The 23,883-nt window shown below is 42.9% G+C and overlaps 1 protein-coding gene across 1 annotated transcript; it reads right to left on the bottom strand.

The window, feature by feature from the left end:
* Positions 1-1,992: 1,992 nt before the first annotated feature.
* topbp1 (DNA topoisomerase II binding protein 1) lies at positions 1,993-23,832 on the bottom strand. The gene is made up of 28 exons (XM_031583485.2): positions 22,740-23,832; positions 22,144-22,236; positions 21,894-22,028; positions 21,573-21,716; positions 21,174-21,355; positions 20,635-20,828; positions 20,173-20,346; positions 19,825-19,988; positions 19,335-19,498; positions 18,743-18,984; positions 17,924-18,243; positions 17,382-17,554; positions 15,620-15,831; positions 14,814-15,139; positions 13,512-13,694; positions 11,565-11,674; positions 11,218-11,341; positions 9,161-9,325; positions 8,227-8,332; positions 7,778-7,982; positions 7,225-7,451; positions 6,191-6,324; positions 5,960-6,068; positions 5,474-5,637; positions 4,902-5,030; positions 3,310-3,399; positions 2,941-3,102; positions 1,993-2,255 (listed from the first exon to the last, which is right to left on the bottom strand). The coding sequence occupies exons 2-28, from the start codon at positions 22,228-22,230 to the stop codon at positions 2,106-2,108; spliced, it is 4,575 nt and encodes a 1,524-aa protein (XP_031439345.1). The 5' UTR covers positions 22,231-22,236; positions 22,740-23,832; the 3' UTR covers positions 1,993-2,105.
* Between the last annotated feature and the right edge of the window lie 51 nt (positions 23,833-23,883).

Genomic DNA, 23,883 nt, shown 5'->3' on the forward strand with positions numbered 1-23,883 from the left:
GTCACTTGAGCAAAGGCCAAACTCATACACACTGCAAGAAATGTGAGCAGAAGGGAAAATCAATGTTCATTCACAGTCATCTACAAATCCCACTAGGGATCAAGTATATGTGAAAGTGGCCTGTCTCCTGGTGTAACGGTAGGAGATACGCAGTGATCTCATCCCCTTGATTAATTAAGAGATGCGCTAGTGAGACTATAGGACTAATAAATAAGAACTATAGGTGAGTCTAAATGAGATGGTTTAAAGTGGAATGTCCTGGAATGTCAATAAAACAAAGAAACACGCAACAGACATGACCGTTCAGTACCCCTACCCCCAAACGGCTGAAAACTGCAACCTGGTCATGTAAATTCCAAATAGGATTGGAAGGGATGTCTACTTCACTGATCCCTTACACTAAATAATTTTTCATAAGAAATGGGCTGCAACTATAAAGCTGTGATAATGGAAGATTAAAATATATTGGTAATAATTAACTATTTGGGTCATCAATGGCATAAATTAACAGCTCTCATTTAACTATTCTGCTTTTAGCCTACAGATGTAGATAGTTTAAGCTACAAACACAAAAGACACCACGATGAAACCTTCTGAAAATACTTTCTAATGGCTTTTTAATGGCACTTTCTCATTGACAGGAGGTGTTTTCTGGCCAGCTCAGCCAGGTTGTTGGTGAATGTAAAGTCCTAAAAACCTGAAGCTGTCGACACATTCTATCTCAGTAGGCTACCTTTAATCCAGAGGTTGAAGAGGAGCGTTCTTCCTGAAATCCAGGTAAGCACCTACCCATAGGCAAGTGTCTTATCCAGCAGCTCCAAGAACGCAACTATGCGCAGTACAGTTGCACTGTGGCCCACAGCAATGAAAGGTAGTATGTCATCGCAGACAATGTGCCCCAACACGATGGAAGAGGACCCCTCCGTCACAGCAACCATTATCATTGAGGCACAAACACACTATCTTACACTTAATAGTATGAGTATTTGTATTTGTATAGTGTACATCTGTATAGTTCAGTCTATATTTGTATTGTTTTATACTTTTCAACTGCACTGAGTCTGAGAGCTGCTACCTTAATTTCGTTGTACTTGTGCAATGACAAATAAAGATATTCTTTTCTAACATGAACTGCACCGTATTCATACTCTTTGTTTTTTGCACAGGGTCCAGCATACACCACCAACAAGCTGCCTGTAGTTAAAGACCTTGTCCTTAATATTGAATAATTTGATTAAAGATTTCAACACGTGATATTCTTTTCTGATTGGACACCCACAAACACATCCCAGACGCAGCAATTGCTGGCAGGCTTTAAGGAGGATTCATGAACTGCAAGAATTGAAGTTTATCCTCTGAAACTTGGTAGTCCTACATTTCTGGTCCACAGAAAATAAGTTTTCATTTACAACTGCTAGCTTCTGTGTGAGACAACTGTAACACATTCTTTCCACTTAATTGTGAAAGACATTTCACATCACATTTCATGTAGATTTTAACCGTAGGAAGCAAGTATGTTACCAAGCACAAAATAGGACCTACCTCAAATAGATGCCTGCGCTATTTTTGGAGTTCAGAGTGCAGTGCTTAAAATATAAATATATAAATATTTCCACAGCATTTTCAATTCGGAGCAGCACCTAAAGGGTCTCTCCAGCTCCGTGAGACGCACAACTGCTCACTTCTGATATTCAATTTGCATGGGCTAACAGATCCTGAAGTGAGGTTTGGCATCGCTTTCGCTCTTTTGTTGGACTATTCTTGTTTTGGCACGATGTGCAAGGCTTTGAGGGCTGGGTATAAATGTACTACTGCTGACAAAGCCAAGTGATCTTGAGCAAGGAGAAGCCACACATGGGTTTTAAAAAAAAAAAAAAAAAAAAAAAAAACATAAAAGGTAAAGATGATTTTCCCTTACACAATCTGCCTTGCTCCACCAGGCTGAAACTTGCTTTCATACTTGACAGAGGTATTTGACAGTTGCTGATCATATCAGTTAGACAAGACAATTTATTTATTTATCAAAATAATTAAAAATGTTAGTTACAATGTAGATTTTTCGCCTCACAAAAGTTGGTTCATGTCAGACTAAAACACGTCTGTAATTATTCAATTGCGGTGTCTCTTCGGCTCTTCTTTAATGCGCTGCCGTTGCTGGAGACTTTGCGCTTCCGTGAGGGAGTGTCCGATCCCCCCTCTCCTCCAGCTGGGCCAGCCCCGGGAAGGTAGTACATCTCGATCGGAGGGGATGGTTCCTGAGTCAAAAGCGTACAATCATTTCATTATGACTTAACAACACTCCCACCCCTAAAAATGCACAATTAAAAGCTGCACAAATATTTGTGCGAGAAGTCGCTTTTTTACTCCAATCTTCATGTCATTTAATGTCACACTGGTTTTATACATCTTACACCTGCAGAGCAAACACATTGACAAAAGCCCACCAGTTGTAGCGGTCAGGCTTGTGTTGCATTAAGACCAGAAGTGTGACTAACATCATACCAATCTGCCATTTCCAAATGAAGACCACTGAAACTCTAGCAGCACTGCCACTTCTGGTACGCGGCACTACTCAGTTGTCAGACATCTTGTGCCCTAACCAGCTAACAAATGCACCAAACTAAGAAGTTCAGTGTTGTCCACACTGCAGAGCTGGAGTGTGTCTTAGGCCTAAGAATGGGCAAGTTTCTCATCACTGTAGCTTCCCTTAGCACTCTCTTCCCCTTCTTCCCTTACCAAACCCTCCTAGATTGTTTGCTTGTGCCCACCACACCGTGGCTGCTCCTCCCGTGTCATACTAAACCCTACAGGCCCTACCTGCATGAGGTAGTCAGCGATAAACCCTACAGGCCCCACCTGCATGAGGTAGTCAGCGATAATCCCTACAGGCCCCACCTGCATGAGGTAGTCAGCGATAATCCCTACAGGCCCTGTACCCACCTGCATGAGGTAGTCAGCGATGTACTCAGGCTTTAGGCAGCGGGATCCGTGGGCTTGGGCCTCGCTCACATCCACGCGGAACTCCCCAGGCTTCAGCCGACTGAAATCTGCGAAGAGGTGTGTGGCGCCCCGGTACAGAGAGGGAGAGGGACCAGAGACCACCTGTGGAAGGGAGGGGAGAGAACAAAGTGAAAGAAAAAGTTATTTTTACATGACTTGGCTCTTATACAGTAAACAGTGGTCAGCTCAAAACTTTGGTCTCAAGCTTCATCGTTCTAAAAGGGACAGGAATGTGAGGGAGGCAGAGATGGCAGACAGTCAGAAAGATAGATCCAGCTGCGGTTGCAAGAGAAACAGGCCCAGTCTAACCTTGGCCCCTCCAGACTGCAGCAGCCTCCTGAAGCCAGCCTCTCTGGTCTGGTCAATGTTCAGCATCACTACCCAGCCACTGAACGCACCCTGAACACAGACGCCATTATTGCAGAACAATGCAACACACAAGACACCAGACCAACTTTACCATCAAATACATACCTAAAATTTAGTAGAATTTGACAAATGGAAAACAATGGCCCTCATTCTCGAACATTTTCTGAAGTTTCTTCTGAAATGTTTCTTACGGGCTTCGGAAAAACAACGTAAGCAAAAGACATCCACCAAATTCATGCACGCTTGAAAATGTGGTCCTACGCAGCAGAAGTTTTCTGGGCTGTGCTCCCCCGGAAGAGTTTTCTTAAATTGAAAGCGCGTTCTCGTGCTCCTGAATTTGCATACATACACGCCCTGCCAGCTCCTTATAAGGGCACGCAACCGTAGTGACGTGTGCAGTCGGAATCGACCGAATCTACACGAAAGCAACTCGTAAACGAGTCATGTCAAAGCGGAAAGCGATCACCGTCGAGTAAACGCAGATCTAACTTCAACTATATATGTCTATAACTTGAACGGTGCAGAGATGGACTGTTGCAGGATGTAGATGTGTCCATTCTATTCCACTATAGCTATATCAACTTGATTGAGTTTAGTGCTTATTTATTTATTTACTTACATTTGCAGTGTTCGTGTACATTACATTTAGTCATTTAGCAGACACTTTTGTCCAAAGCGACGTACAAGGGATAGAACAGTCAAGCTACGAGCAATAGAGACCTAGTGTAACAATAAATACTACTTTACATAAGAAATAGAAAAACGAAATAGGAAATAAAAACGAAGTGCAGGAATGTAACTGCTATAAGTGCAAGTTAAGCACTAGTCGAAGTGCCAGTTAGGAAGGGAGGTGCTCTGTGAAGAGTTGGGTCTTCAAAAGCTTCTTAAAGGTAGAATGGGACGCGCCTGCTCTGGTAGTGCTAGGCAGTTCGTTCCACCAACGTGGAACTACTTGAAAATTCTGGATTGCCGTACTTGCACAGACGGCAGTGCCAAACGACGCTCACTAGACGAGCGCAGCATTCCGGTGTAGTCCTTTTATTTATTTTATGACATCACTGTGCCTCGTAGAATCATGACTATAGGCCTACATGTGAAACGTAATTGTTAATGATACTTTAATCCAAGGATCTGTAGAGTTGATGTGAACGCAATCACCAACGATTTCTCACAAATTCATTAACACGGAGAGTTTTCTTAAATGCGATTCCTCCAAAAACCACAAGATGGCCCACGGGGAATCGCATTTGAGAAAACTCTGGCCGAGCTACGACTGCTATTTCGAGTTCGGAAAGTCTTCTGAAGTTCAGAGCAAATCCCAGATGAGAAAACTTTCATGAATGCCAAATGTTGTCCTAAATCCAATTGAGAAGAAATTCCTCTTAAATTCTTCTTAACTGCATTCGAGAATGAGGCCCAATGTTGTTTCGGGCTATTTCTACAAGCTTCTGGGCATGGCACTTTGTTAGTGAGTGATGGAATGATTATATGTGTGTACATGTTTTGCATGTGTGTACCAGCAGTGTGTGTACCTCTTTGCCATCTGTATCCTGCAGGGTTTTCCTCCAGCGCATGGCAGCAGTGGCCAGCCTCCTCTGCTGGGAGGGGATGGAGGGCAACGCATCCAGGATGGAGCTGCTACCCCACTCATAATCATCCTCCTGCAAAACACACACACACACACAAACGCGCGTGTGCACACACACAGACACACAAAGATCAATTTGTAAACCTACACCAATACAAAAGCACACAATATGTGAATGTATTCTCTCTGGTGGAGCCAATAACTATGGTCAAGGTTACGTTGTTCTCCCAATCGTCATGATTGAGAGAACCAGCATTTCCATCTGTCCTTCAGCACGCACCCATCCCACTTAATGCAGATGTAATGTTATGCTAATGTGTACACAGTTTTACTAGACAGCTATGGATATTTAGAAGAGGATGCTAGAGAGAGGGGTTGAGGAACAGAGAAACTTCAGTAGAAACTTCTCGCTCTCAGAAACCGCAAATCATTTCTTTTCCAAAGGGAACATTTCCGTCTCAACGCATCAAAATGCATGTTTGCATACAAACAAATCTCTCTCTCTCTCTCCCTCACCTGGATGAAGTGTCCCTCTGCTCGGCACGCCTCTAGGTAGGAGCGGTGAAGGATCCACTTCCCTGCCGCCATGGCTGCCAGGTACTTCTCGTTGCGCAGTGGGTGACCCACGATGATGTGCGTGCAGCTGGGGTCAAAGCTCTGTCTCTCCAACACCACACCACCTACAGCCAGACAGTGATCAGAGGAGACAGGAAAACAACCAAATAAGAGAGGGGTTGAGGAACAGAGAGTGGAAAGGCAAAAAACTATTAGAAGCTTCAAGAGGAATCAGTTAGCTGGGGGTGTTAAAGAATAGTTCCTCCTTTGGCTATTCCTCCTTATTTATGCCTTCTATTTGAACAGTAATGCAGCTCATAAGTTGATCTAAACAGAGGAATATGAGCAATTGTACATGCGTTTTTATCCATTAACAATGCTTCAATATTAGTTTCCATGTCCGTCTCTCTGAAACAAAGATACGCTTGAGGCATTGAGAGGACATACCCAGCTCCTCTATAAGGTGGCTGTAGTCGATGCGCTCCTGAGGGTTGAGGGAGGAGAGCTGGAAGCGGGGGATCATCTTCTCAGGCTGCTGCTCCTCTTCCTCCTCAAGCTGAGACCAAAGAAATGATGTGCTCAGTGTGGAACATGGACATCTTTCAGTTTTTACTGACTCGTAGGTGGAATTAAGGTTGTGTCTGTGTCTGTGTCTGCGTCTGTGTCTGCGTGCATTACCTGAGGTAGCAGAGTAGGTGCTTTAGAGATGGGCAGGGCAATGCTGGGGCCTTCAGGCGTCCTGACCTGAGCGGGCTCTCTGGGCGGACTCTTGGTCTTGAATCCCAACTGCTGCTCAATGACTTCACAGGCCGCTGTGGGGAGCCCAGAGGTTAAAGGTCAGGAGTAGTAAATAATGGAAGAGAGGACTACAAAGATCTAGCTGAAAGAGGACCTCAATATAATACAAGGCAAATCATGTTTCTCTGAGTTACACAACTAAAGATGACATAGGGGGATTTTGTCCTCAAAACTGAATTTGACTTATTACTAACAGAAAGACTTTATTGTTCTTACAAACTGAAACTAACGACTTTTTTCATAGTCGAATAATCTATGGATGATTGGAACAAATGATCAATTATTATTCGGATTATGAATTGCACAATTACTCAATGGCTCTTATTTATCGAACGGCTTTTAAATTTAGCTTAAGGTTGTTTTAGGCATATGCTAACTAACAATAAAGACAAAGATGAATTATTATAGTATTGTAATAGTATTACAAGATCCAACAAACCCCTAAGTTGTTTGAATTAATTCAAATAAATACACGCATAGACATGATGTGTAGAAATCTTTAGCGATTTAGAAATTATCAACCTCTTCAGTGTTCTCTAAACTTGTGCACTCAGCAGCAACATATCCAGCTAGATGGATTTCTAAATAGAAGTAGTAGTATGTCTGGTCTAAGATTGTAAAGTTATGAATTCATAATGATCCTGTTCACGTTCTAAATGTGCCCTTGGCCGAGAAAGTTGAGAACTGCAACATTTGCAGAGTTAAGAGTGAAATACACACTTTTGTTCACTCCAGTAAAGTAACTTACATCTGAGCATTCCAAGTCAGCACAAAAAAACACGCAATAACGTCACCAACTAATCAACAATTATCATCTATCAACTAATTCTGTTTGCATTTCAGTCGATTTGGTCATCGATTATTCGTTGCACCTTCACCCCCACACACACGGATACATTCTTTCACTTTCTTACCCATCTCCACCAGTTCAGAGTCCGTCATGGAGTCAGCAGCGCGTGGGGGGTGTGTGGGATCAGCCATGGCTACCAGGGTCTCCGAGAGCTGGGAGGGGCTGCCTGGCCACTGCATGTGGTCGGCTATTTTGGCACGCTCCGCGCGTGCAGTCGGGTCGTCCCACACAATCTGCTGTTCACTCTGAGATGGCTCTGTGTTCAAGTCCATCATCACCTGCCTGGAGAGACTGTGTGCGCACACAAACAGGCACACACACAAACAGGCACACACACAAAACCTCCAATAACTACTACTGGTATAACTCCATCTCATCGTATCTACTCCCTATTGACATGTACTTGTAATGTAATATCCTTCAATTACCATGAGAACTTTCTTGAAACTACTTCTTTCTTCCTTCCTTCCATCTATTTTTCTAACCAGGTCAAGCAAAAGTCTTCTGTTCCTGAGGTTGTAGCCATAGGTACGATTCTATATGGGTTTGTGTGGTTTCCTGTATCCCTTGAGTGAGCACATGCTAGTCTGTGCATGTGTTTTTTTAGTGTGCCTTACCGTCTAGCCTCCATCACGCTGGCTCTAGAGCCACGGCCTGCTCGTGCGGCACTGCTGGGGGTGCGGGGGTTGGAGTCAGAGTCATCTGATCCTCCCCGTGCCAGCCGCACAGAGGAGCGCCGCCCGCTAGTCAGCCGCGTGGCCGACATGACAGCCTGCAGCTGGCGCTGGAGATTCTCACGCATCTCCAGAGCCTCCATCAGATCTGAGAGACAGGGAGAAGGAGAGGAATAAAGACTGAGTGATTTAAAGTTCAGTCATTAACAGATAAGAACAGATTAAACCTGGTCAAAAGTGGACACTCACTAACTACAAAACCCTATACAGAGCACATTCCACGAGTAAGTAATTTCTGATAATGGTCTGAGCACAGTATAGAGCTTGAAAAGAGTGTGTGTGTGTGTGTGTGTGTGTGTGTGTGTGTGTGTAGTGTGTAGGAGCATGCTCACCTCTCCTCTCAGGACTGGCTGGTTGGAGGTCTTTCTCAGGCTCACAATCATGGCTGGGGCGCTGCGGGGTCGTGATGTCAGTCAGGTCATGTGGTGCTGGACTCACCTGAGAAGGGAGATTAATGTTTACCAGACAAACCTGCTTTGCTCATTAAATCAGATTTATACTTTCACAGCAAAGAAACAAGGAGAAATGCCCCAAAACTCTATGTAGGCCCAGGTCAGGGGAGAGCACAGAAAACACAGTTAATGCCTTTAAAACTAGAGGCATTATCGCTAAACTGAAATAGCTACAGTGTGTGACACACAGCTCTCAGTCAACATGCACTGCTCTCCCGTACTGCTTTATGGTGTACAGAAAGAGGCAGTATGGAGTTCAGGTCTAAAACTAGGGCAGTCAACAGACTTGCCTTACAAAGATCAACAAGCTAGCTAGATTGCTAACTTATGCATCTCAGCAATATATCTGGTCACATGCTGTAAATGCTGTTGTTACATCACAAGGTTTTTAAACTTGAGGTAAAGGTAGTTTTCCATTGTAATCATTGTAATTTGGGCATTAATATCAGTTTCACTTTTTTGGACAAGAATATCATAATATGTATAGTGTATATATATAGTATATGCATTAGAATAGGATAAACTGGTACTAGGATAAGGACTAAGAGTTAGCCATTCTAGGAAAACAAATGTTAAATCTGTTTTGAAGGCAACTATAGAGAGGTGTTTGAGTTTGTTTGAATAGCAACTCCAGTCTCCAGAATGGTTCACCCTTCAGGATTTCCTAACCCTTGGAATATGAGTGTTTAGGCACTCTAACCTTTTGTTATGTCACGTGAAAACTAAAATGTCTTGTGGAGGCAGCAGTGTAAGCACAGGGGGAACAATGCTCTAAAGGAGTAGCTATGACGACCAGAATCAGAATCAGACTCACCCTGCTTTCCTCTGGGTTGGTGTGGGCGCTGGGTGGACCACAGGGCGTAACTGGCGGAGGTGACCTCTGGGTGGTGGTGGCCACCTGGCTCAGTGTCAGACTCATTTTGGGGTTAAAGGTGAAAGGGTACAGAGACTCTGACACATGCTTCTGCTCCTCAGCACACTGTAAAAAAAATGTATTATGTTATTCATTTATGTTTTATTTACTATATACTATTTACTAAACACATACAGTGGTGGCCAAAATTATTAGAACACCTGATAGATCTGAAAATATTGACCTTTTTTTTACCTCCAAAACATGATTTCATTTCATAATGTTCACGAAACATGCAGATGGTTGCTCTGAGCACAACAAATATCAGATGAAGTGAATCCTACTGTTTTTATCCACTTTTAACTAATATTTGGTATGTCCACCTTTTGCAGCAATTACAGCAGCACATCTCTCTGGCAAAGTGTCATGATATTTCCTGAGAACTTCAACACTAATGTTATACCTTGCCTTCTGCAACTCAAGCCAAAGGCTTTCCTTTGAATGTACAATAGATCTGTCCAGTTTATTTTCCAACTCGCCCCAAATTTGCTCAATGGGGTTGAGGTCCGTACTTTGAGGGGGCCAGTCCATCATTTTCAATGTTCCAGCAGATTCCTTCTGTCGCAGATAGTTCTGGCAATAGTTAGAAGAATGTTTAGGGTCATTGTCCTCTTGGAAAATAATACGACCCAATAAGACTCCCCCCATATGGTATTCTGTGCCTCACCAGAATGTTGTGGTATACTTTCTTATCCATGATTCCATACATTTTCACTGTCACCTGTTCCTGAGGCTGAAATCGCACCCCACACCGTAAAGTACCCCCTCTGTGTTTAACTGTTGGCAAGACGCACTCATTTTTATATCTCTCCCCCTCTCACCGTCGAACTTACACTCTTCGCATGTTGCCAAACTGTTCGAACTTGGACCCATCAGTCCAAAACACTTTATACCAATCTTCTTTTGTCCATTTCTTGTGTTCTTTTGCAAATTTCAGGCGTTTCACTCTATTTTTCTCTTTCAGTAATGGTTTCTTTGCTGCTATTCTGCCAACAAGTCCTTCTTCTCCCAGTTTCCGACGCACAGTTCTTGAAGACTGTTGCACCATTAGTCATTGTGGTGTTGATCTCGTCACGCAGTTCTCGTGAGGTCTTTCTTTGGTCCTTAAGACTGAGAATTTTAAGATGCTTCACGCTCTTTTTTTTTTACCTCTCCCCTTTCAGTTCTGGTGTAAATTGGTGGCGTCATTGCGGTCTGAAGTGTACTTTACAGTGCTTGGACTGCATCTCAAGTCCTTGGCTATGCGGCGGTTACTCCAGCCAGCATCAAAATAGGGCTTTTATTCGAACCCGTTGCTCACTTGTTAGCTCCTCCTTCACCTTAGCCATGTTCAAAGAGCAACATGTGCTTCAAGAGGCTTTGAATTTATACCAATTGGTGGTGTGGCCTCAGTGACAAAACCCTGATGTTACCAATCACTTAATAAGCAGGATAGGCCTTGTACATTCAAAACAATCACACAGCTGTGTCCTGACTCTTGCATTACCATCAATTTAACCACAATCACACCTTACAATGATTACCCAAGTAATTTGGCTTCTTCTGTGAAGGAACATGATTGTGTGACTGACAGTGAAATAGGCCTAGCTTGTTTTTTGTAAGGAAAATTACCTAAATCTCCTTATGATGGCTCTATTCTATGGTTTATAGAACATAGTGATGACTTTGTAGATATTTCATTCAGTTGATGGGTATTCTAATGGCCAATTCAACAAAAACAACTGAAACCTCTTAAATATGCCAGGTGTTCTAATAATTTTGGCCACCACTGTATACCGACGATGTGTGTGGATGATTTAAAACTTCACCGGACTTCACCTTTAAGAAGCGTAGATTAAGTCTGTTTTATGCGTGTGTGGATGTATATATTACACAAGTGGGTGCTAGAAGTTTGAAGAGCCATTTTGTCAGGTTGTGGTTTTAGAGGAATGTACAGCATCAGGAGAGTGTGTACCTACCGCTAGTAGCCAGTGCTGGGACACAATGTGCAGCCTTCGTTCTTTGACAGATTTGTACTCCTTGCTGTTGTCTCCAACTTTCCCCTCATAGATGTAATGGGTTACAGATTCATCATAAGCCCACCTAAAAGACACAGTCACATCAAAAACACATCACAGCTGAATTTAATTGCTGCCCAGTTCTGGTTCTCCTAGATATGACTGCCGTTTTCGACACAGAGGACCATGCAGTGTTCATCACACACACACACACACACACAAAGCTAGACTTAAGCAAAAGTGATGATTTTTAGAGTTTCTTTCAGACACTCTGCTTCATATGATTTGCACACATTAACATACATTACCTGAAATCCCCCCCGAGCGAGGAAGCAATGGCGTTGAGCTCTCCTTGCTTCTTACTCAACTTCTTGCTCACACAAATCACCACACCAGCTAACGGACAAGGGTCTTCTGCCTAAAAGGTAAAAGGCTTAACGTGAGTAGATGTGTGTGTGCGCAAGTGATAGTGAGAGCGAACGAGGGAGATAGAGAGAAAATGGGCTTGCATGCCTGTATACAGGGGCGGCCCTAGCACATTTGGCGCTCTAGGCGAGCTTCACTCCTGGCCCCCCCCCCCCCCCCCCCCCCCCAAATAAAAAATATTTAGTTTTCCCCACGAAAACGGAATTGCAACTTTCAAACGCTATTTTGCCCTGTAAGACTGCATTTCTTTCACATAAACACAACAACGATCGCGACAATGAACAAACATTAATTCAAGAACAAATCACTGAGAAAATGTCACGCCTGTGCTGGACTACGCTCCGGCCACGCCCCCTGTTGAACTGTTTATGGACACACACACACCTCCACGTCATCTTCCCAATCGCCTGCAAATAATGTTTTCTTAGTCTTCTAAAAGTGAATCTAAAATGATATAACAAAAGTATGTATTGTCATCATTTGTTAAATGTAGCTATTATGTAGTTATTAAGCATTTTGGTGTATTTGGACAGCCTGACATTTTTTTATCCCAAGATGCATAGCTCTTGATTAGTTGAATCATGTCTAATTAAACTGGCTAGCTCGCTCCACCAAAACTAAAGCTGTCCAAATTTGATTACTCACATTTTTATGACGCAAAATGACGCAAATTGCGGTACAGCTGAACTTGAACTGATGTTTCGACTGAATGGCAATAACAAGGAACGTCACAAGTCACTGGCTAGCTAGCGTTAGCTAACTAGCAAGATTACAAACAAACCATTCGCTAAAGTTGACAACACTTGGATTTTTACCAGTATTCCTCACTTATTGACAAGTTGCCGTGTTTGGCTTCCTTAATGGGTGTGCTATGCAACGAGTAAGATATGTGTAGTGTTGTTGCACTGGCTATTGGCTTTATATGTGCGCCCCTATTTTAATCATGTCTTTTTTTGTATAATGTAGAATAAATGGACATCATTTTTGATATACCCGCCTCTGTAAAATCATTAAAGAACTATGTGACAGGGAGTAGGAAAACGTTCAATGATAAGGTACATCTTTTCTTCTTAACTCCACTAAAGTGCCGCGGGCAATTCACGCATTCGTGAACGTTTTCTTATCTGGAATTCATTCTAGGCTAGAACAGGATTTAAGGATTTACTTTTCTCCTTGGCACGTTTCTTTTCTTCTTCCTTTCTTTTCTTCCTAAATTGCGCCCCGGATGGCTTTTGCCTCTTCATTATTTTGTTCTTCAAAGTTTCTTGAACACACACACACTCTAACCAAACGCAACACTGTGCTTGCACATTTTTTTTTATGTCAAAATATTGGTTGGAGATATAGAAGGGGCGCAAAAAAACCCCCACAATTCTTCTTTTTTTTTTTTGCTGGGCGCAGTTTTTTGCGCCCCCCTCTGAGTGGCGCCCTAGGCGACCGCCTATACCGCCTGTAGGAAAAACCGCCCCTGCCTGTATATGTAACAACAGGCATCCAGTACTGTAGTGAAATACTAGTGGCTTGCCACACAATGTAATGGTTTATTCAGTTAGGTGCAGATATGTACACACATTATAAGTGTAAAAAAAAGCAACTGCAGTGACAACCATTGTCTGGAAATGCATTCAAACTTAAAATTGTGTTTATGTGTATGACAGAATTCTTCAGGCAGCTGATAGTTTGCTTCCAAATTTAGCAGTTATTTGCAGGTGCGTTCCTAGTACCATGCAACACAGCTCCTTTATGAGTAAAGGGATTCCCACAGGAATGACTTGTATAAGTAAGTAAGCAGGGTGATGAGAAACGTGTGGGCATGTGTGAACAGATACCGTGCGCTGCTGCTCCTTGCTCAGCTGTGGGCTGGACCCCAGATCGGCGGGGTGTGTGTTCGGGCGCAAGCTGTTGGCCACGGCCGCCTTCAGGTTTCGCTTGATCACCTCCGTCAGAGGAGTCTCCGCGTCCTGCTCCTGCTGGCCCTTATTCCCTGGAGTCCTCAGGTCATCCAACACATCCTGACCGGACGAACAAAAGGAAGGCAAAATATGAAAAATACAGACTACTAAATCAGAAAAATTAATCATAATATTTAGAACAGTAAATCAGAAAATGCCTACCATAATGAAAGGTATTGTTTTAAGTATAAAGTGTGATATTATGAAAAACGATTAGCAAGGTCCACCATTCCAAGAAAAGTGTGTTATCTTGAATAATTACATTTAATTGCTACATATAGGCTACGTATTGATAGGACAGGGCACATCATCTTATACATCATAATGAATATGTTTCATTGAATATAGCCGCAAACAGCAATCATCTGGGTCAAAGGAGAATGCACAAATTGCCCGAAGTAGCAAAAGGTTGAATGATTTGACCGCTTCAACAGAAGTGAAAGGATTTAAATACAAAACTTATTTTGTAGATAGACCATACCAAGTCAGAGGAACACATGATTTGTAGCTTATTGTAGTGACATCTTACAGCTGATTTGTTTAAAATTTTGGTAAATATCTTCTTTATGCCATTATGAATTAATCTACAAACTTTCATTAAGATTGGCCATTCACACAGGCACGTACTGGCTGCTGGTGGCCATTTTGTGAAGTGAGCCAAATGGAACCTTTGGAGATTTTAGGAAATTAAAAGTATAAGCCAAGTATAAGCATGAAGTTTGAACTTTTACATCACAAGATATTGGTTAGTGAAGGGCTAGATTATTGCTTATAACATTCTTCACTAGGTGGTGGCACTCCACAAATGAATCGTAATGACCTAGGGTAATGCACCTCCAAAAAGCCAACTTACCATACAAATGTCAAAACAGTTTTGCCAAACATTTTCAAACTATTGCCCAAAAAGTGCTTTAACCCTACCTCACTTCAGGGGACACTAGCACCAAGGGCAACACAAACCTTACATTCCATTTCAGACATGTGGGGCTACAAGCTACAACCCGTGTCATGTGCACCGGTGAAGTGTTCTATTATGAGGACACACCACATGACAAGAGAATTTTATCACATCCTCTTGCTATCTAGTTCACCAACAAGAAACACTGCCAAGAAGAAACTGTATCACCATGTACAGATATTTGACTGAAGATTTAAAAAATTCTAATGCTGCTAACTTACCTTGGTGTCAAAGTTGGGCTTGAACAGTTTGTCCCTGCTGAGAAAACGTGAAGGTGTGTCCATCTGAAAAGTCCGTGTTTTTTCCTTTTCCTGCCCAAGTGGTGTGCCTGTGTCTGCGCCCTTGGTGACCTCTAATCCTCCTTTGACCCTGCGCAACGCGGAACGGACAGCGCGGCTCTGCAGGCGACTGGTGTCTAACGGGGTCACTGCCCCATCACTCTGCGGTCCCAATAGAGGGAAGTCCGTGGAGGGACGGGAGGGTACTGGAACCGTGACAGGGACAGGGGCCTTCTGAGAACCCCCCACGAAGCTGTCCTCGGTGCGGTCTGTTTGATGGCAAAGATGGAGCAGGCGTACAGTTTAGGCATGAAAAGAAAGTCCTTAAATTAAAGCACTAAGCAACAAAAGTTTACATTTCAGAGAGTGATCATGTACACAATCTTCCATGCCAACAGCAAAACTAGAGCAGTTAAGCACCCAGTCTTCCTCCACAGTGGTATGCCACGTACTATTCTGATTTGGATATAATATCTTAGGATATTTTCATACAAGTATGGACGAAAAATTCAGAGTATAACCCCCGTTATGTTCATGACTAATTGAAGCTACTCAAGCTTCAATGATAAAAATACATTCCGTCAATTCAAAAGTATGAGTTTGCTTTTTCCAACAGTAGCTACATTCAGAGTTGTTCGTGATTGGTAAAAGGAGTAACAAACATGATAGGTTGAGCAGCACTGCATAAACTGTAGATTGTCAATCGGCACTGTACTCCAAGGTAGGGTAATTTGAGCTTGAACTCTGACCTGGGGAAGGTGGGAGATCCACCAGAAAGCGTTGCTCATCAGCCTTTCGGCCCAACCTGGCCGACTCAAGGATCCAGCGAAGCGTAATGGCGGGCAGACCCCATTTCTGGGCAGCCTGGTACTTGGTTCCATCAGGTGTGCGCAGGACCAGGTGAGTGCTGGCCAGCATGCCCTTGCGCTGGTTGGCTGTGCGCACAAAGAAGTCCTGAACACTGCAACAGTGACGACAGCACAGGACACAATCTCTTATTAAAGACAGCCCAAACCAAGGACACAAGCAAAGTGAAAGACAACTGTATTGCCCAATTGAATCTTTTGAAAATGATCTACACAGATGAAAATGTCCATATCAAACATGCTTCATAAAACACTGATTTTACAAAGTGCCATGTTTTGAGTAGAACTGGACAGTGCCTAACTGAATCTTTTGAAAATGATCTACACAGATGAAAATGTCCATATCAAACATGCTTCATAAAACACTGATTTTACAAAATGCCATGTTTTGAGTAGAACTGGACAGTGCCTACATTTTTCTATGCCTTAGAAACAGGGTTGAATTTAACACACACCAAACCAGGGTGTATTTGTCAATAGGTAACTGTACACCAGAAGCCTTCCTAGCACACTGATGACAAGAAAAAAAAACTTGCTGGACATGGGGAAGTTCAAATTACATCATTACTCTCTCACTAATTTATTGCTACTGAGGTTAATCCCCCAAACCCTAGAATCTTTAGAGTTTCTAAAGATTTTGTTATTTGCTCTGGCTGTTAAATAGTAACACAAAGTAACAAATAGTAACACAAAGTCTCAACACATTTTTAACACGCCCATTGGCAGATCAGCAAAACAGTTCAGCCAAAGGCACGAGGCTTCACGCTGAGTGCCGCAGGTAATGACAGTCGTGGGGATATCCTTTACCAACCCTATGAACATGAGTCTCATATTGCTTTTGTACAACAGTTTTACTTCCGACTAATTGAGATGAAGACACCAGATTGTGTTGCATTGCCAGGCAAGGAGTACGGCCACTCTGTAGCCACCCTGAGTGAGAGAGGTTATTTGGGCACATTAGTTTGTGCGCTCACCTGGCTTCAGATTACATGTTCATTTTTACCTTCCCCCTTCTCCATTTACTCCCTTTGCTCACTTGGAAACTGTCAAATGTAACTTCATAAAATCGCTGCCTGCCATTCTGCTCTCCCATTTTAAATGGAATGTTGATGTCGCACAAATGCCTCTTGTCCAATCAGAAATGAATAAATAGTTTAACCAGATCTAACTGTTGTATAAACAGGTGTACACAATAGGAAGCACATTATGTACACAAGGCATGAGAGGATTGAGCACATCTGATAAGGAAACTTCTGCCAGGGGAAGATCATTTACAATAAGTACTGAACTTATTCAAGAATGTTTTCAAGAACTGTTTCTAAATCTACCAAAAGGATGCAGTTCTGATGGGACGGGGAAATAACAGAATATATCTCCGCTTTTAATTCATCAAGGTTCTTTGACAGGCTTTTAAGTATTTTTAAATAGTTTTACCTTTCCAAAAGTAGTTGCTCATGAAAAACATCTAAAAAAGTGGCAAATTGTTGCATAGTGTTGCATTCAATGTGAACCACCAATGTCTCATTTTCATTAGCAACCTTTATGAACTACGCATGGGCTTGAGACCTTCATCAAAGCTAAATCAGCCCAACGTAAAACGGTATGCATGTTCATTCATGTGTGCGTGCACATGTGGATGGCTCACCTGGCGCCCAGGTGTTTGGCCAGCTCGATGAGGGACTCCCTCTCGGCGCCGGTGAACTGGCTGAAGGAGAGCACACAGCCCTTCAGCGGGAAACTCCCCTCCAACACCGCCACTGGTGTGAAGAGTGGGTGTGAGGACAGCTCCAAGACACACTGCTGCTCCACACACATTGCCTTAACAGACATGCACACACTAATCAGCACACACAAAACAGTTTGGAATACATACATACATACATACATACATATAATCATTTCAACAACATCCTCCAACAACCTACACGAAAGTAATGACCAATCTACTAATTAGTCTTCATATTGATGTACCTTCAAAGTAAAATTTCAAATGAAATGACATGGAAATACTGGTTTAATGTATTCTTTAGGTCAAGGATGTAAAGGATAAGATATATCCTGATGCAAAAAATAATGGATAACTATAGGATGGAATGGATAACTATGTTTATTTTTTATTAAGGTAAAGAAAAAGATGACAGAGCAACACTGAAACACGTTTAACTTGTAATTTCCCCATCCTCTCACCAGCCAAGTATCTGTGACAACCTCGTCCACTGTGGCCTCCACCTCACAGCCGAGCAGAGGGACAACCGCGTAGTCAGCCACCGTCCTCTTGCGACCAACAAGCAACTTCCCAGAGTGCTCCTCCACTAGCTGAGACAACTGGGCCACCGCCTCCAGGCCAAAGCCCACCAGCAGGAAGTGCTTCCCAACAAACAGGCCCCCCTGACTGGGCTCATGCAGGGTGGAGTCCTGGGGTGGGTCTGGAGAGACGGAGGCGGTCACTGGAGCTGGACCTGGGGTCAGGATGGAGGTCCTGCTCTCATCTAGCTGTGGCAGCTCCACTGCAGACAGGAAAGGGTTAACACAGTTAGGGCATAATAATACTTATATTAATAATAATAATAATAATAATAATACAAAATATTAATTTAACTAAACTTTGAAAATAATGATTGTCTTAACTAAGGGACTATTCACAAGTTAAAGCACTGGAGTGACTATAGGACATCCAGTACAACTGTTTTATTTACTGTGTAAAACTGATCATGACTGCTTTGTGGGGACTGCAAAGGCATGGGGAACACCAATTAGAGGGGGCTTGTTAATCAGGCTAAATATAATTTTTTTTTAAATACAACACATAGTTTGGCTTATTGCAAAAGTCTATTTTTAGAAAGGTTAACAGTGCCAGTTGCAGGGCCTGTTAAGCACGCTAGCTATTAGCAAGGACTGAGTCGCATCACACTGCACACCCTACAATTTTTTTTTAATTGCTTTACATCACTGATTTACTTAGAACCATGCACATGCAAGATGCAGATGATAGAACCACAGTCTTACCAATAGTGGTGTCATCATTCATGTACTGGGACAGGAGGTCGTCATCGGCCCTGTGGGCTCGGCCTGGACTGGGGGCAGGTGGAGCAGCAGCAGAGGGGCGGGAACGTGGGGCAGAGGTGCGGGGGGGCGGGAGGTCCACAGGGGCCGGAGGGAGGCAGGAGGGGTGAAAGTAGCTCTCTTCTGGCAGCATGCTGCCACGAGTGAGGCTGTCCAGCAGCCACTGCACCGTCACCACATGGGGTCTGCCAGGGGAACATGTTATACAACACTGAAATGCAATGAATTAAGTGCGAAGGAATGCTGCAGTAATACTGTTTACCAAACAATTCTCTTCTGACTGGAAAATGAAACTTGACCTTTCACATCTGAACATGCATGAACATGTTAGAAAAGAGTTCCCTTCCTAAAATACATACAAATCTTGCATTTGCACCAAATAAAGCACAGTATAAAAGCAGTCTGTGAAGATACAGTGTGGTAAATTGGTCTCTGCAAGCCTCTGGTATGCGTGTCACCATATTGATAATGAGGTGAAAATGATTGAATTCCTCATGGAAGCCAGAAAAAGTACTGCAACCTATTGTGGCCAGACCTGTGTGTTGCTTTGGTGAGGAAGTTTTTGATGTCGGGGTCAGGGTCTGCCATGACGATGTGTGTGAGCTCCTCGCTTAGCTGGTTGAAGCGCAGGCCTCCAGCAGCGTTAACCAGGCGGCGGAGTTTCTCCAGACGCTTCCCTGACAGGCCACACAGGTACAGCTGATGGGGGGGAATAACAGGCCAGTCATCAATAGTCACTAGCTGTCAATGCAAATCCACCCCTTAAGAGTGTTTAAAGCATTGATGGGTTAGGGTTAGGGTTAGTCAAATACTCAAATGTACCAAATGCAAGGATGATTTTTTTTTTAAATCACTGAAATAAAAATCCCATGGTAACAGTTTTCCATAAATAACAAAGACGATGCTTACTGTGTTCATTGGATTTCTGTTTATGTGGTGACATAGGGAATCATATTTGTTAATGTTTCTGAACAATGTTGGCACAGGTGGATAAAATCAAGAGCAATGTCAACTTGTACTCTTACCTTACAGCCATCGAGCAAGTCATCATTTTGACACACTGTGATGTCAAAAGCATCTATAGGATCAAAAGTCTCCAGGCGACTGGCCGCTGCTGTTGTGAGGGCGGTGTCATTCACGGTCATGCTGGCATTAGAGATATTGCTCAAGCCCAGTAGCGATGGCCCATCTGAGATTAAAATGCTTATTGATTAGGTACACATGTGACTTGAGCAATTAACATATTCCAAGAATTTGGTGAGTTTTTGGAATATCCTTAATCTTAAACGCTGGTGGCTTTAAAAACACAAAACAGAACCAAACACATGGTCAAAAATGTCAGGTAATTCCCTGCTTCCATGTGCTCTGCTCACCCTGTGGTCTGACTTTGGTAGGGGTGGAGGTGTTAGGCCGGCTAGACTTCTCAGCCCCTCGCTCTACCCGATACAAGCTCTCATCCTGGCAGAAACCCTTCTCGATGCTGTCAAACAGCCAGTGGATCGACACACAGTAGACATTCCACTGTCGAGCACACTCATACTTCTGACCTGAAGGATAGCGAGACAGAAACTATAGAAATAAAGATTGAGGTGCATGGACCTATCCACAGTAAACTACATACTTTCAGAATGTTTTTCCCCACCTTTCTCCCATAAACAATTATGATCTATACAGAATACTTGAATATATATTTCAGATACAACTTATTTTCAAATGATGTCATAACCAAGGCTGACACAAGAACAAACACCAGGCTTAGGTAACACAGAGAGAAGCAGAAAGATGTGCAAATCTTTTTCTTTGCCCCTGCCTGAATGCTGGTGGTGCCCGCTTACCTGTCGGCTCGCTGACTATGAGGTGCGTGACCTCATTCATGCGCAGCTGGCCTGTGTAGCGACCGCAGTGCTGCTCACAAAGACGCTGTACCTCCTTCCGCTCCACGGTGGTCAGGCCCGTCACACAGACGGTGCAGCCCTGCAGTATGGGACACAGGTAGTCCTCCACACGCAGATCAGAGTGCTGGAACAGACTGAGGAGTGAGGGAAGGAAAGAGATGGAGATACACTTCAGGAATATAGTGGAACCCCTGTATCCATTGATCCAGTAACCACAGATTCAGTTATCTGCGTTTTACCACGACCCTAAAATATTTAGTGGAAAATTTAAAAAAATAAACAGTTCATACGTTTTTATTTCTGCACCACTCTGAGTAGCCTTTCCGCACTGAAGGCCACATGGACAAAACTTGTATTACAGTATATAGCAATTAAACCAAGTAGACTTGACTTGACACATCTGCTTCTGCACCCTTCAAAAACTAAGCCAAAGATATTTTCACACGAGAAGTGAGGTTTTCCCTTCGTTTAGGACTTACCTGTCTTGACATTTTTCCCAGCATACTTTGACCCATGAGGGCAGAAGAATCGGCTTCCCCAGGCTAGCAGCCACCAGGTACTTCTTGCTGCCCACCTCACCTGCCACCAGATGAGTCACAGACACGTTGAGGTCTCGGTAGACACGCCCACCCATAAGTTCAACTAAGTCCATCACATCTTGCTGCGGAATAAGAGCAAATACCACACAGATCACACACGGTGGTCTGACAGAACCCATGCACTTCATGCACAAACTGGCATTCCTCACACACCTTCCATCAAAAGTGCCAAACATAAAAAAGTCAACATGAAATGTTTCAGCAGTTCACAACATACACAAGACAAACACATGTTGAGAACCTACAGACAAGACTCAACAGGAAGCAAAGACAACTTACCCGGGTTTCTTTGTCCAAGCTGGTGCAGGAGATTGTCACATCACCCATAGCCATACTGTATACTGGTTTCTCTGCTTTGGGGACGCAGCGTTGCTGCTGCAGACAGAGCAGGACAACCAGAGGACTGACAATTCTGCAGCCCAACTAGGGGGACAAAGATAGAGACATGTATCAAAAAGGGCAGAGAGCTTAAAGAGAGGGAGTAGTGTAGACGGAAGAATGAACAGAGAAAATAAGCAGAGGGTCCAGTTCAGGAATCAGTTTTCTAACAATGCAAAGTCAATGTTATATGCATGAGTGTGTGTTTGATTGGACACAGACCTCCCTGCAGTGTTCAAATGCAGCGCTGGTGAAGTCACTGAATACAAACAATGACTTGTCATTGTGGTCCAGCTGTATTGCCGCTTCCTCATCTATGGTGTGAACATACTTCTCTGACTGCAGCTCTACAATTGCCTACGAAAACACACAAACCCGATCCAGCAACAGAAAACAACACAATCACAACAACAGAAAACAAGGCCTACCATTTTCCAGGTACATTTGACACTTCAACGACACGAATTCTTACCTCATAAGCTTGGGCTGAGAGTTTGCTTTTCTGACCATTGCGTTCCACAAACTTGACAATGTAGCCATCCTTGTTAGAGGGTGACATCTTTCACTAAAGAAAAAATGTCAGTAGTCAGTCAGCAGGTTTAGTCAACTAGCTAACTGGCAATATAACGGTCAACGGTACGTTATCGTAGTCGCTGTTTTAAGGACCTTATGTTACCCAGCGTTGACGCAATTAAATAGGTCCCAGATACTTCTCATATCGTCAGTGATTTGGGTACATTAAGCACCATTTCAGAATAAAGCAGCAGGTAAAAAAGTGTTAGCTTGATAAGTTTTCGTTTCAACAGTGTTTGCTAACTTTAAGTAGTTAATTTTTCTAGTTAATCTGAACAGATAAATATCGTAAAATAAGTCAGGCTAGTTCCAAGTTGATATATTAACCAATAATAATGTATCGTTTAACAATTTAACGTTAGCTTAGCAAGCTTTTGCAGAGCTAGCTACATAACTTCATCAATGTCCTATTCGTGTGCTGATATAACGTTAACTAACGTTGACCGTTTTGCGTAGAATTAACTTGGTGTACTGACAAATTTAAATAGGACTTACGAATGTTTGCCTATCAACATTGATGGGCATCTAGTACGTGGAGCTGTTCCTCTAAACGTCACGAGATTTAAAAAGCTGTCTGCTGTCTGACAAAAGCCCAGTAGCTCGCGCCGTGATAGTGTCCGTGCATCCAAAAGCTAGCAGTTTCTTAGCGATGGCTAGCCAGCTAGCCCAGAATGCTTATCTTGGCCTAATAGTTGGCTAGAACGCTATGACATTAACTGTCATTCCCATGTGTATTCAAATTTGCGTTAGTAAACACTGAAGCATGACTGAGGTTTAACTGTACAAAACTGTTTAAAAAAATATAGGCAGATCGGTCACCACACCAAATTCTCATTTTAGGCTATTAAAATTTCGCGCCAGCCGAACATGACGCCACTGCAGGCGGAAGTGTATCATTCATTTTGGTCCCTGTGGTAAGGCTCGGTCACTTAATTCCGTGAACGGCAAATATTTTCAATGTACTGACCACCCTCTCTGACAACCACCTCGTTGATTCAGATGCTTGACAAATATTCCAAAACTATGAACCTGTCACATATGTAACATCACATGTTCCCAACTATATCCTAGTTGTATCTAACTTGTCCCTTTTCCAGTTTTGTTTTGAGGTGGGAGGAGCCATGGAAGTAATAGTAATCCAACCCATGTAATGCAATGGCTCTACAGTTTTGCCAGGTCATGGTTAAGTAACTAGGTTCTTTAGTTTCAAAAATATGTTACGCTTTGTCTTTCTATCGATCAACAAACTTCTATCTGTAACAAAACTAAACTTAATAACTACATTATCTGTCTCGCTGGTCGGCATTGTGCTTTGAAAATGGAAATTCATACCGAACGTATCAGTAAAACTATTATGAGCTGAGAGACTCAGTGTCTGAATAGCTCAATCACATATCAAATGAAGGTTACTGTACCAAATTGTATTACATAGAAGCCACACGGATTCAGACAGACTGGGATTATACCCTAAACAGATAATGAACTAATGCAAGACAGCAGAGATGAAAGTTTTATCTTCTGTTCACCCTTTCTTTAAATGTAAAGGCACCACTCTGATGAAGTGATGCGGAGGAGTAAATATGATAAAAGCCTTAGTGTAAATAAATATAGAGCACTTGCAAAGTCAATAAAACTATAA

This window comes from Clupea harengus, chromosome 17 (genome assembly GCF_900700415.2).
Source record: "Clupea harengus chromosome 17, Ch_v2.0.2, whole genome shotgun sequence".
Classification (NCBI taxonomy): domain Eukaryota; kingdom Metazoa; phylum Chordata; class Actinopteri; order Clupeiformes; family Clupeidae; genus Clupea; species Clupea harengus.

Coding starts and splice junctions, on each gene's coding strand:
- topbp1 (XM_031583485.2), bottom strand. CDS start 22,230: ATGTCACCCTCTAACAAGGATGGCTACATTGTCAAGTTTGTGGAACGC. Junction 19,499..19,824: donor ACTTGCTCGATGGCTGTAAG/GTAAGAGTACAA, acceptor CCCCCCCATCAG/CTGTACCTGTGTGGCCTGTC. Junction 13,695..14,813: donor AGCCCAACTTTGACACCAAG/GTAAGTTAGCAG, acceptor TCGTCCGGTCAG/GATGTGTTGGATGACCTGAG.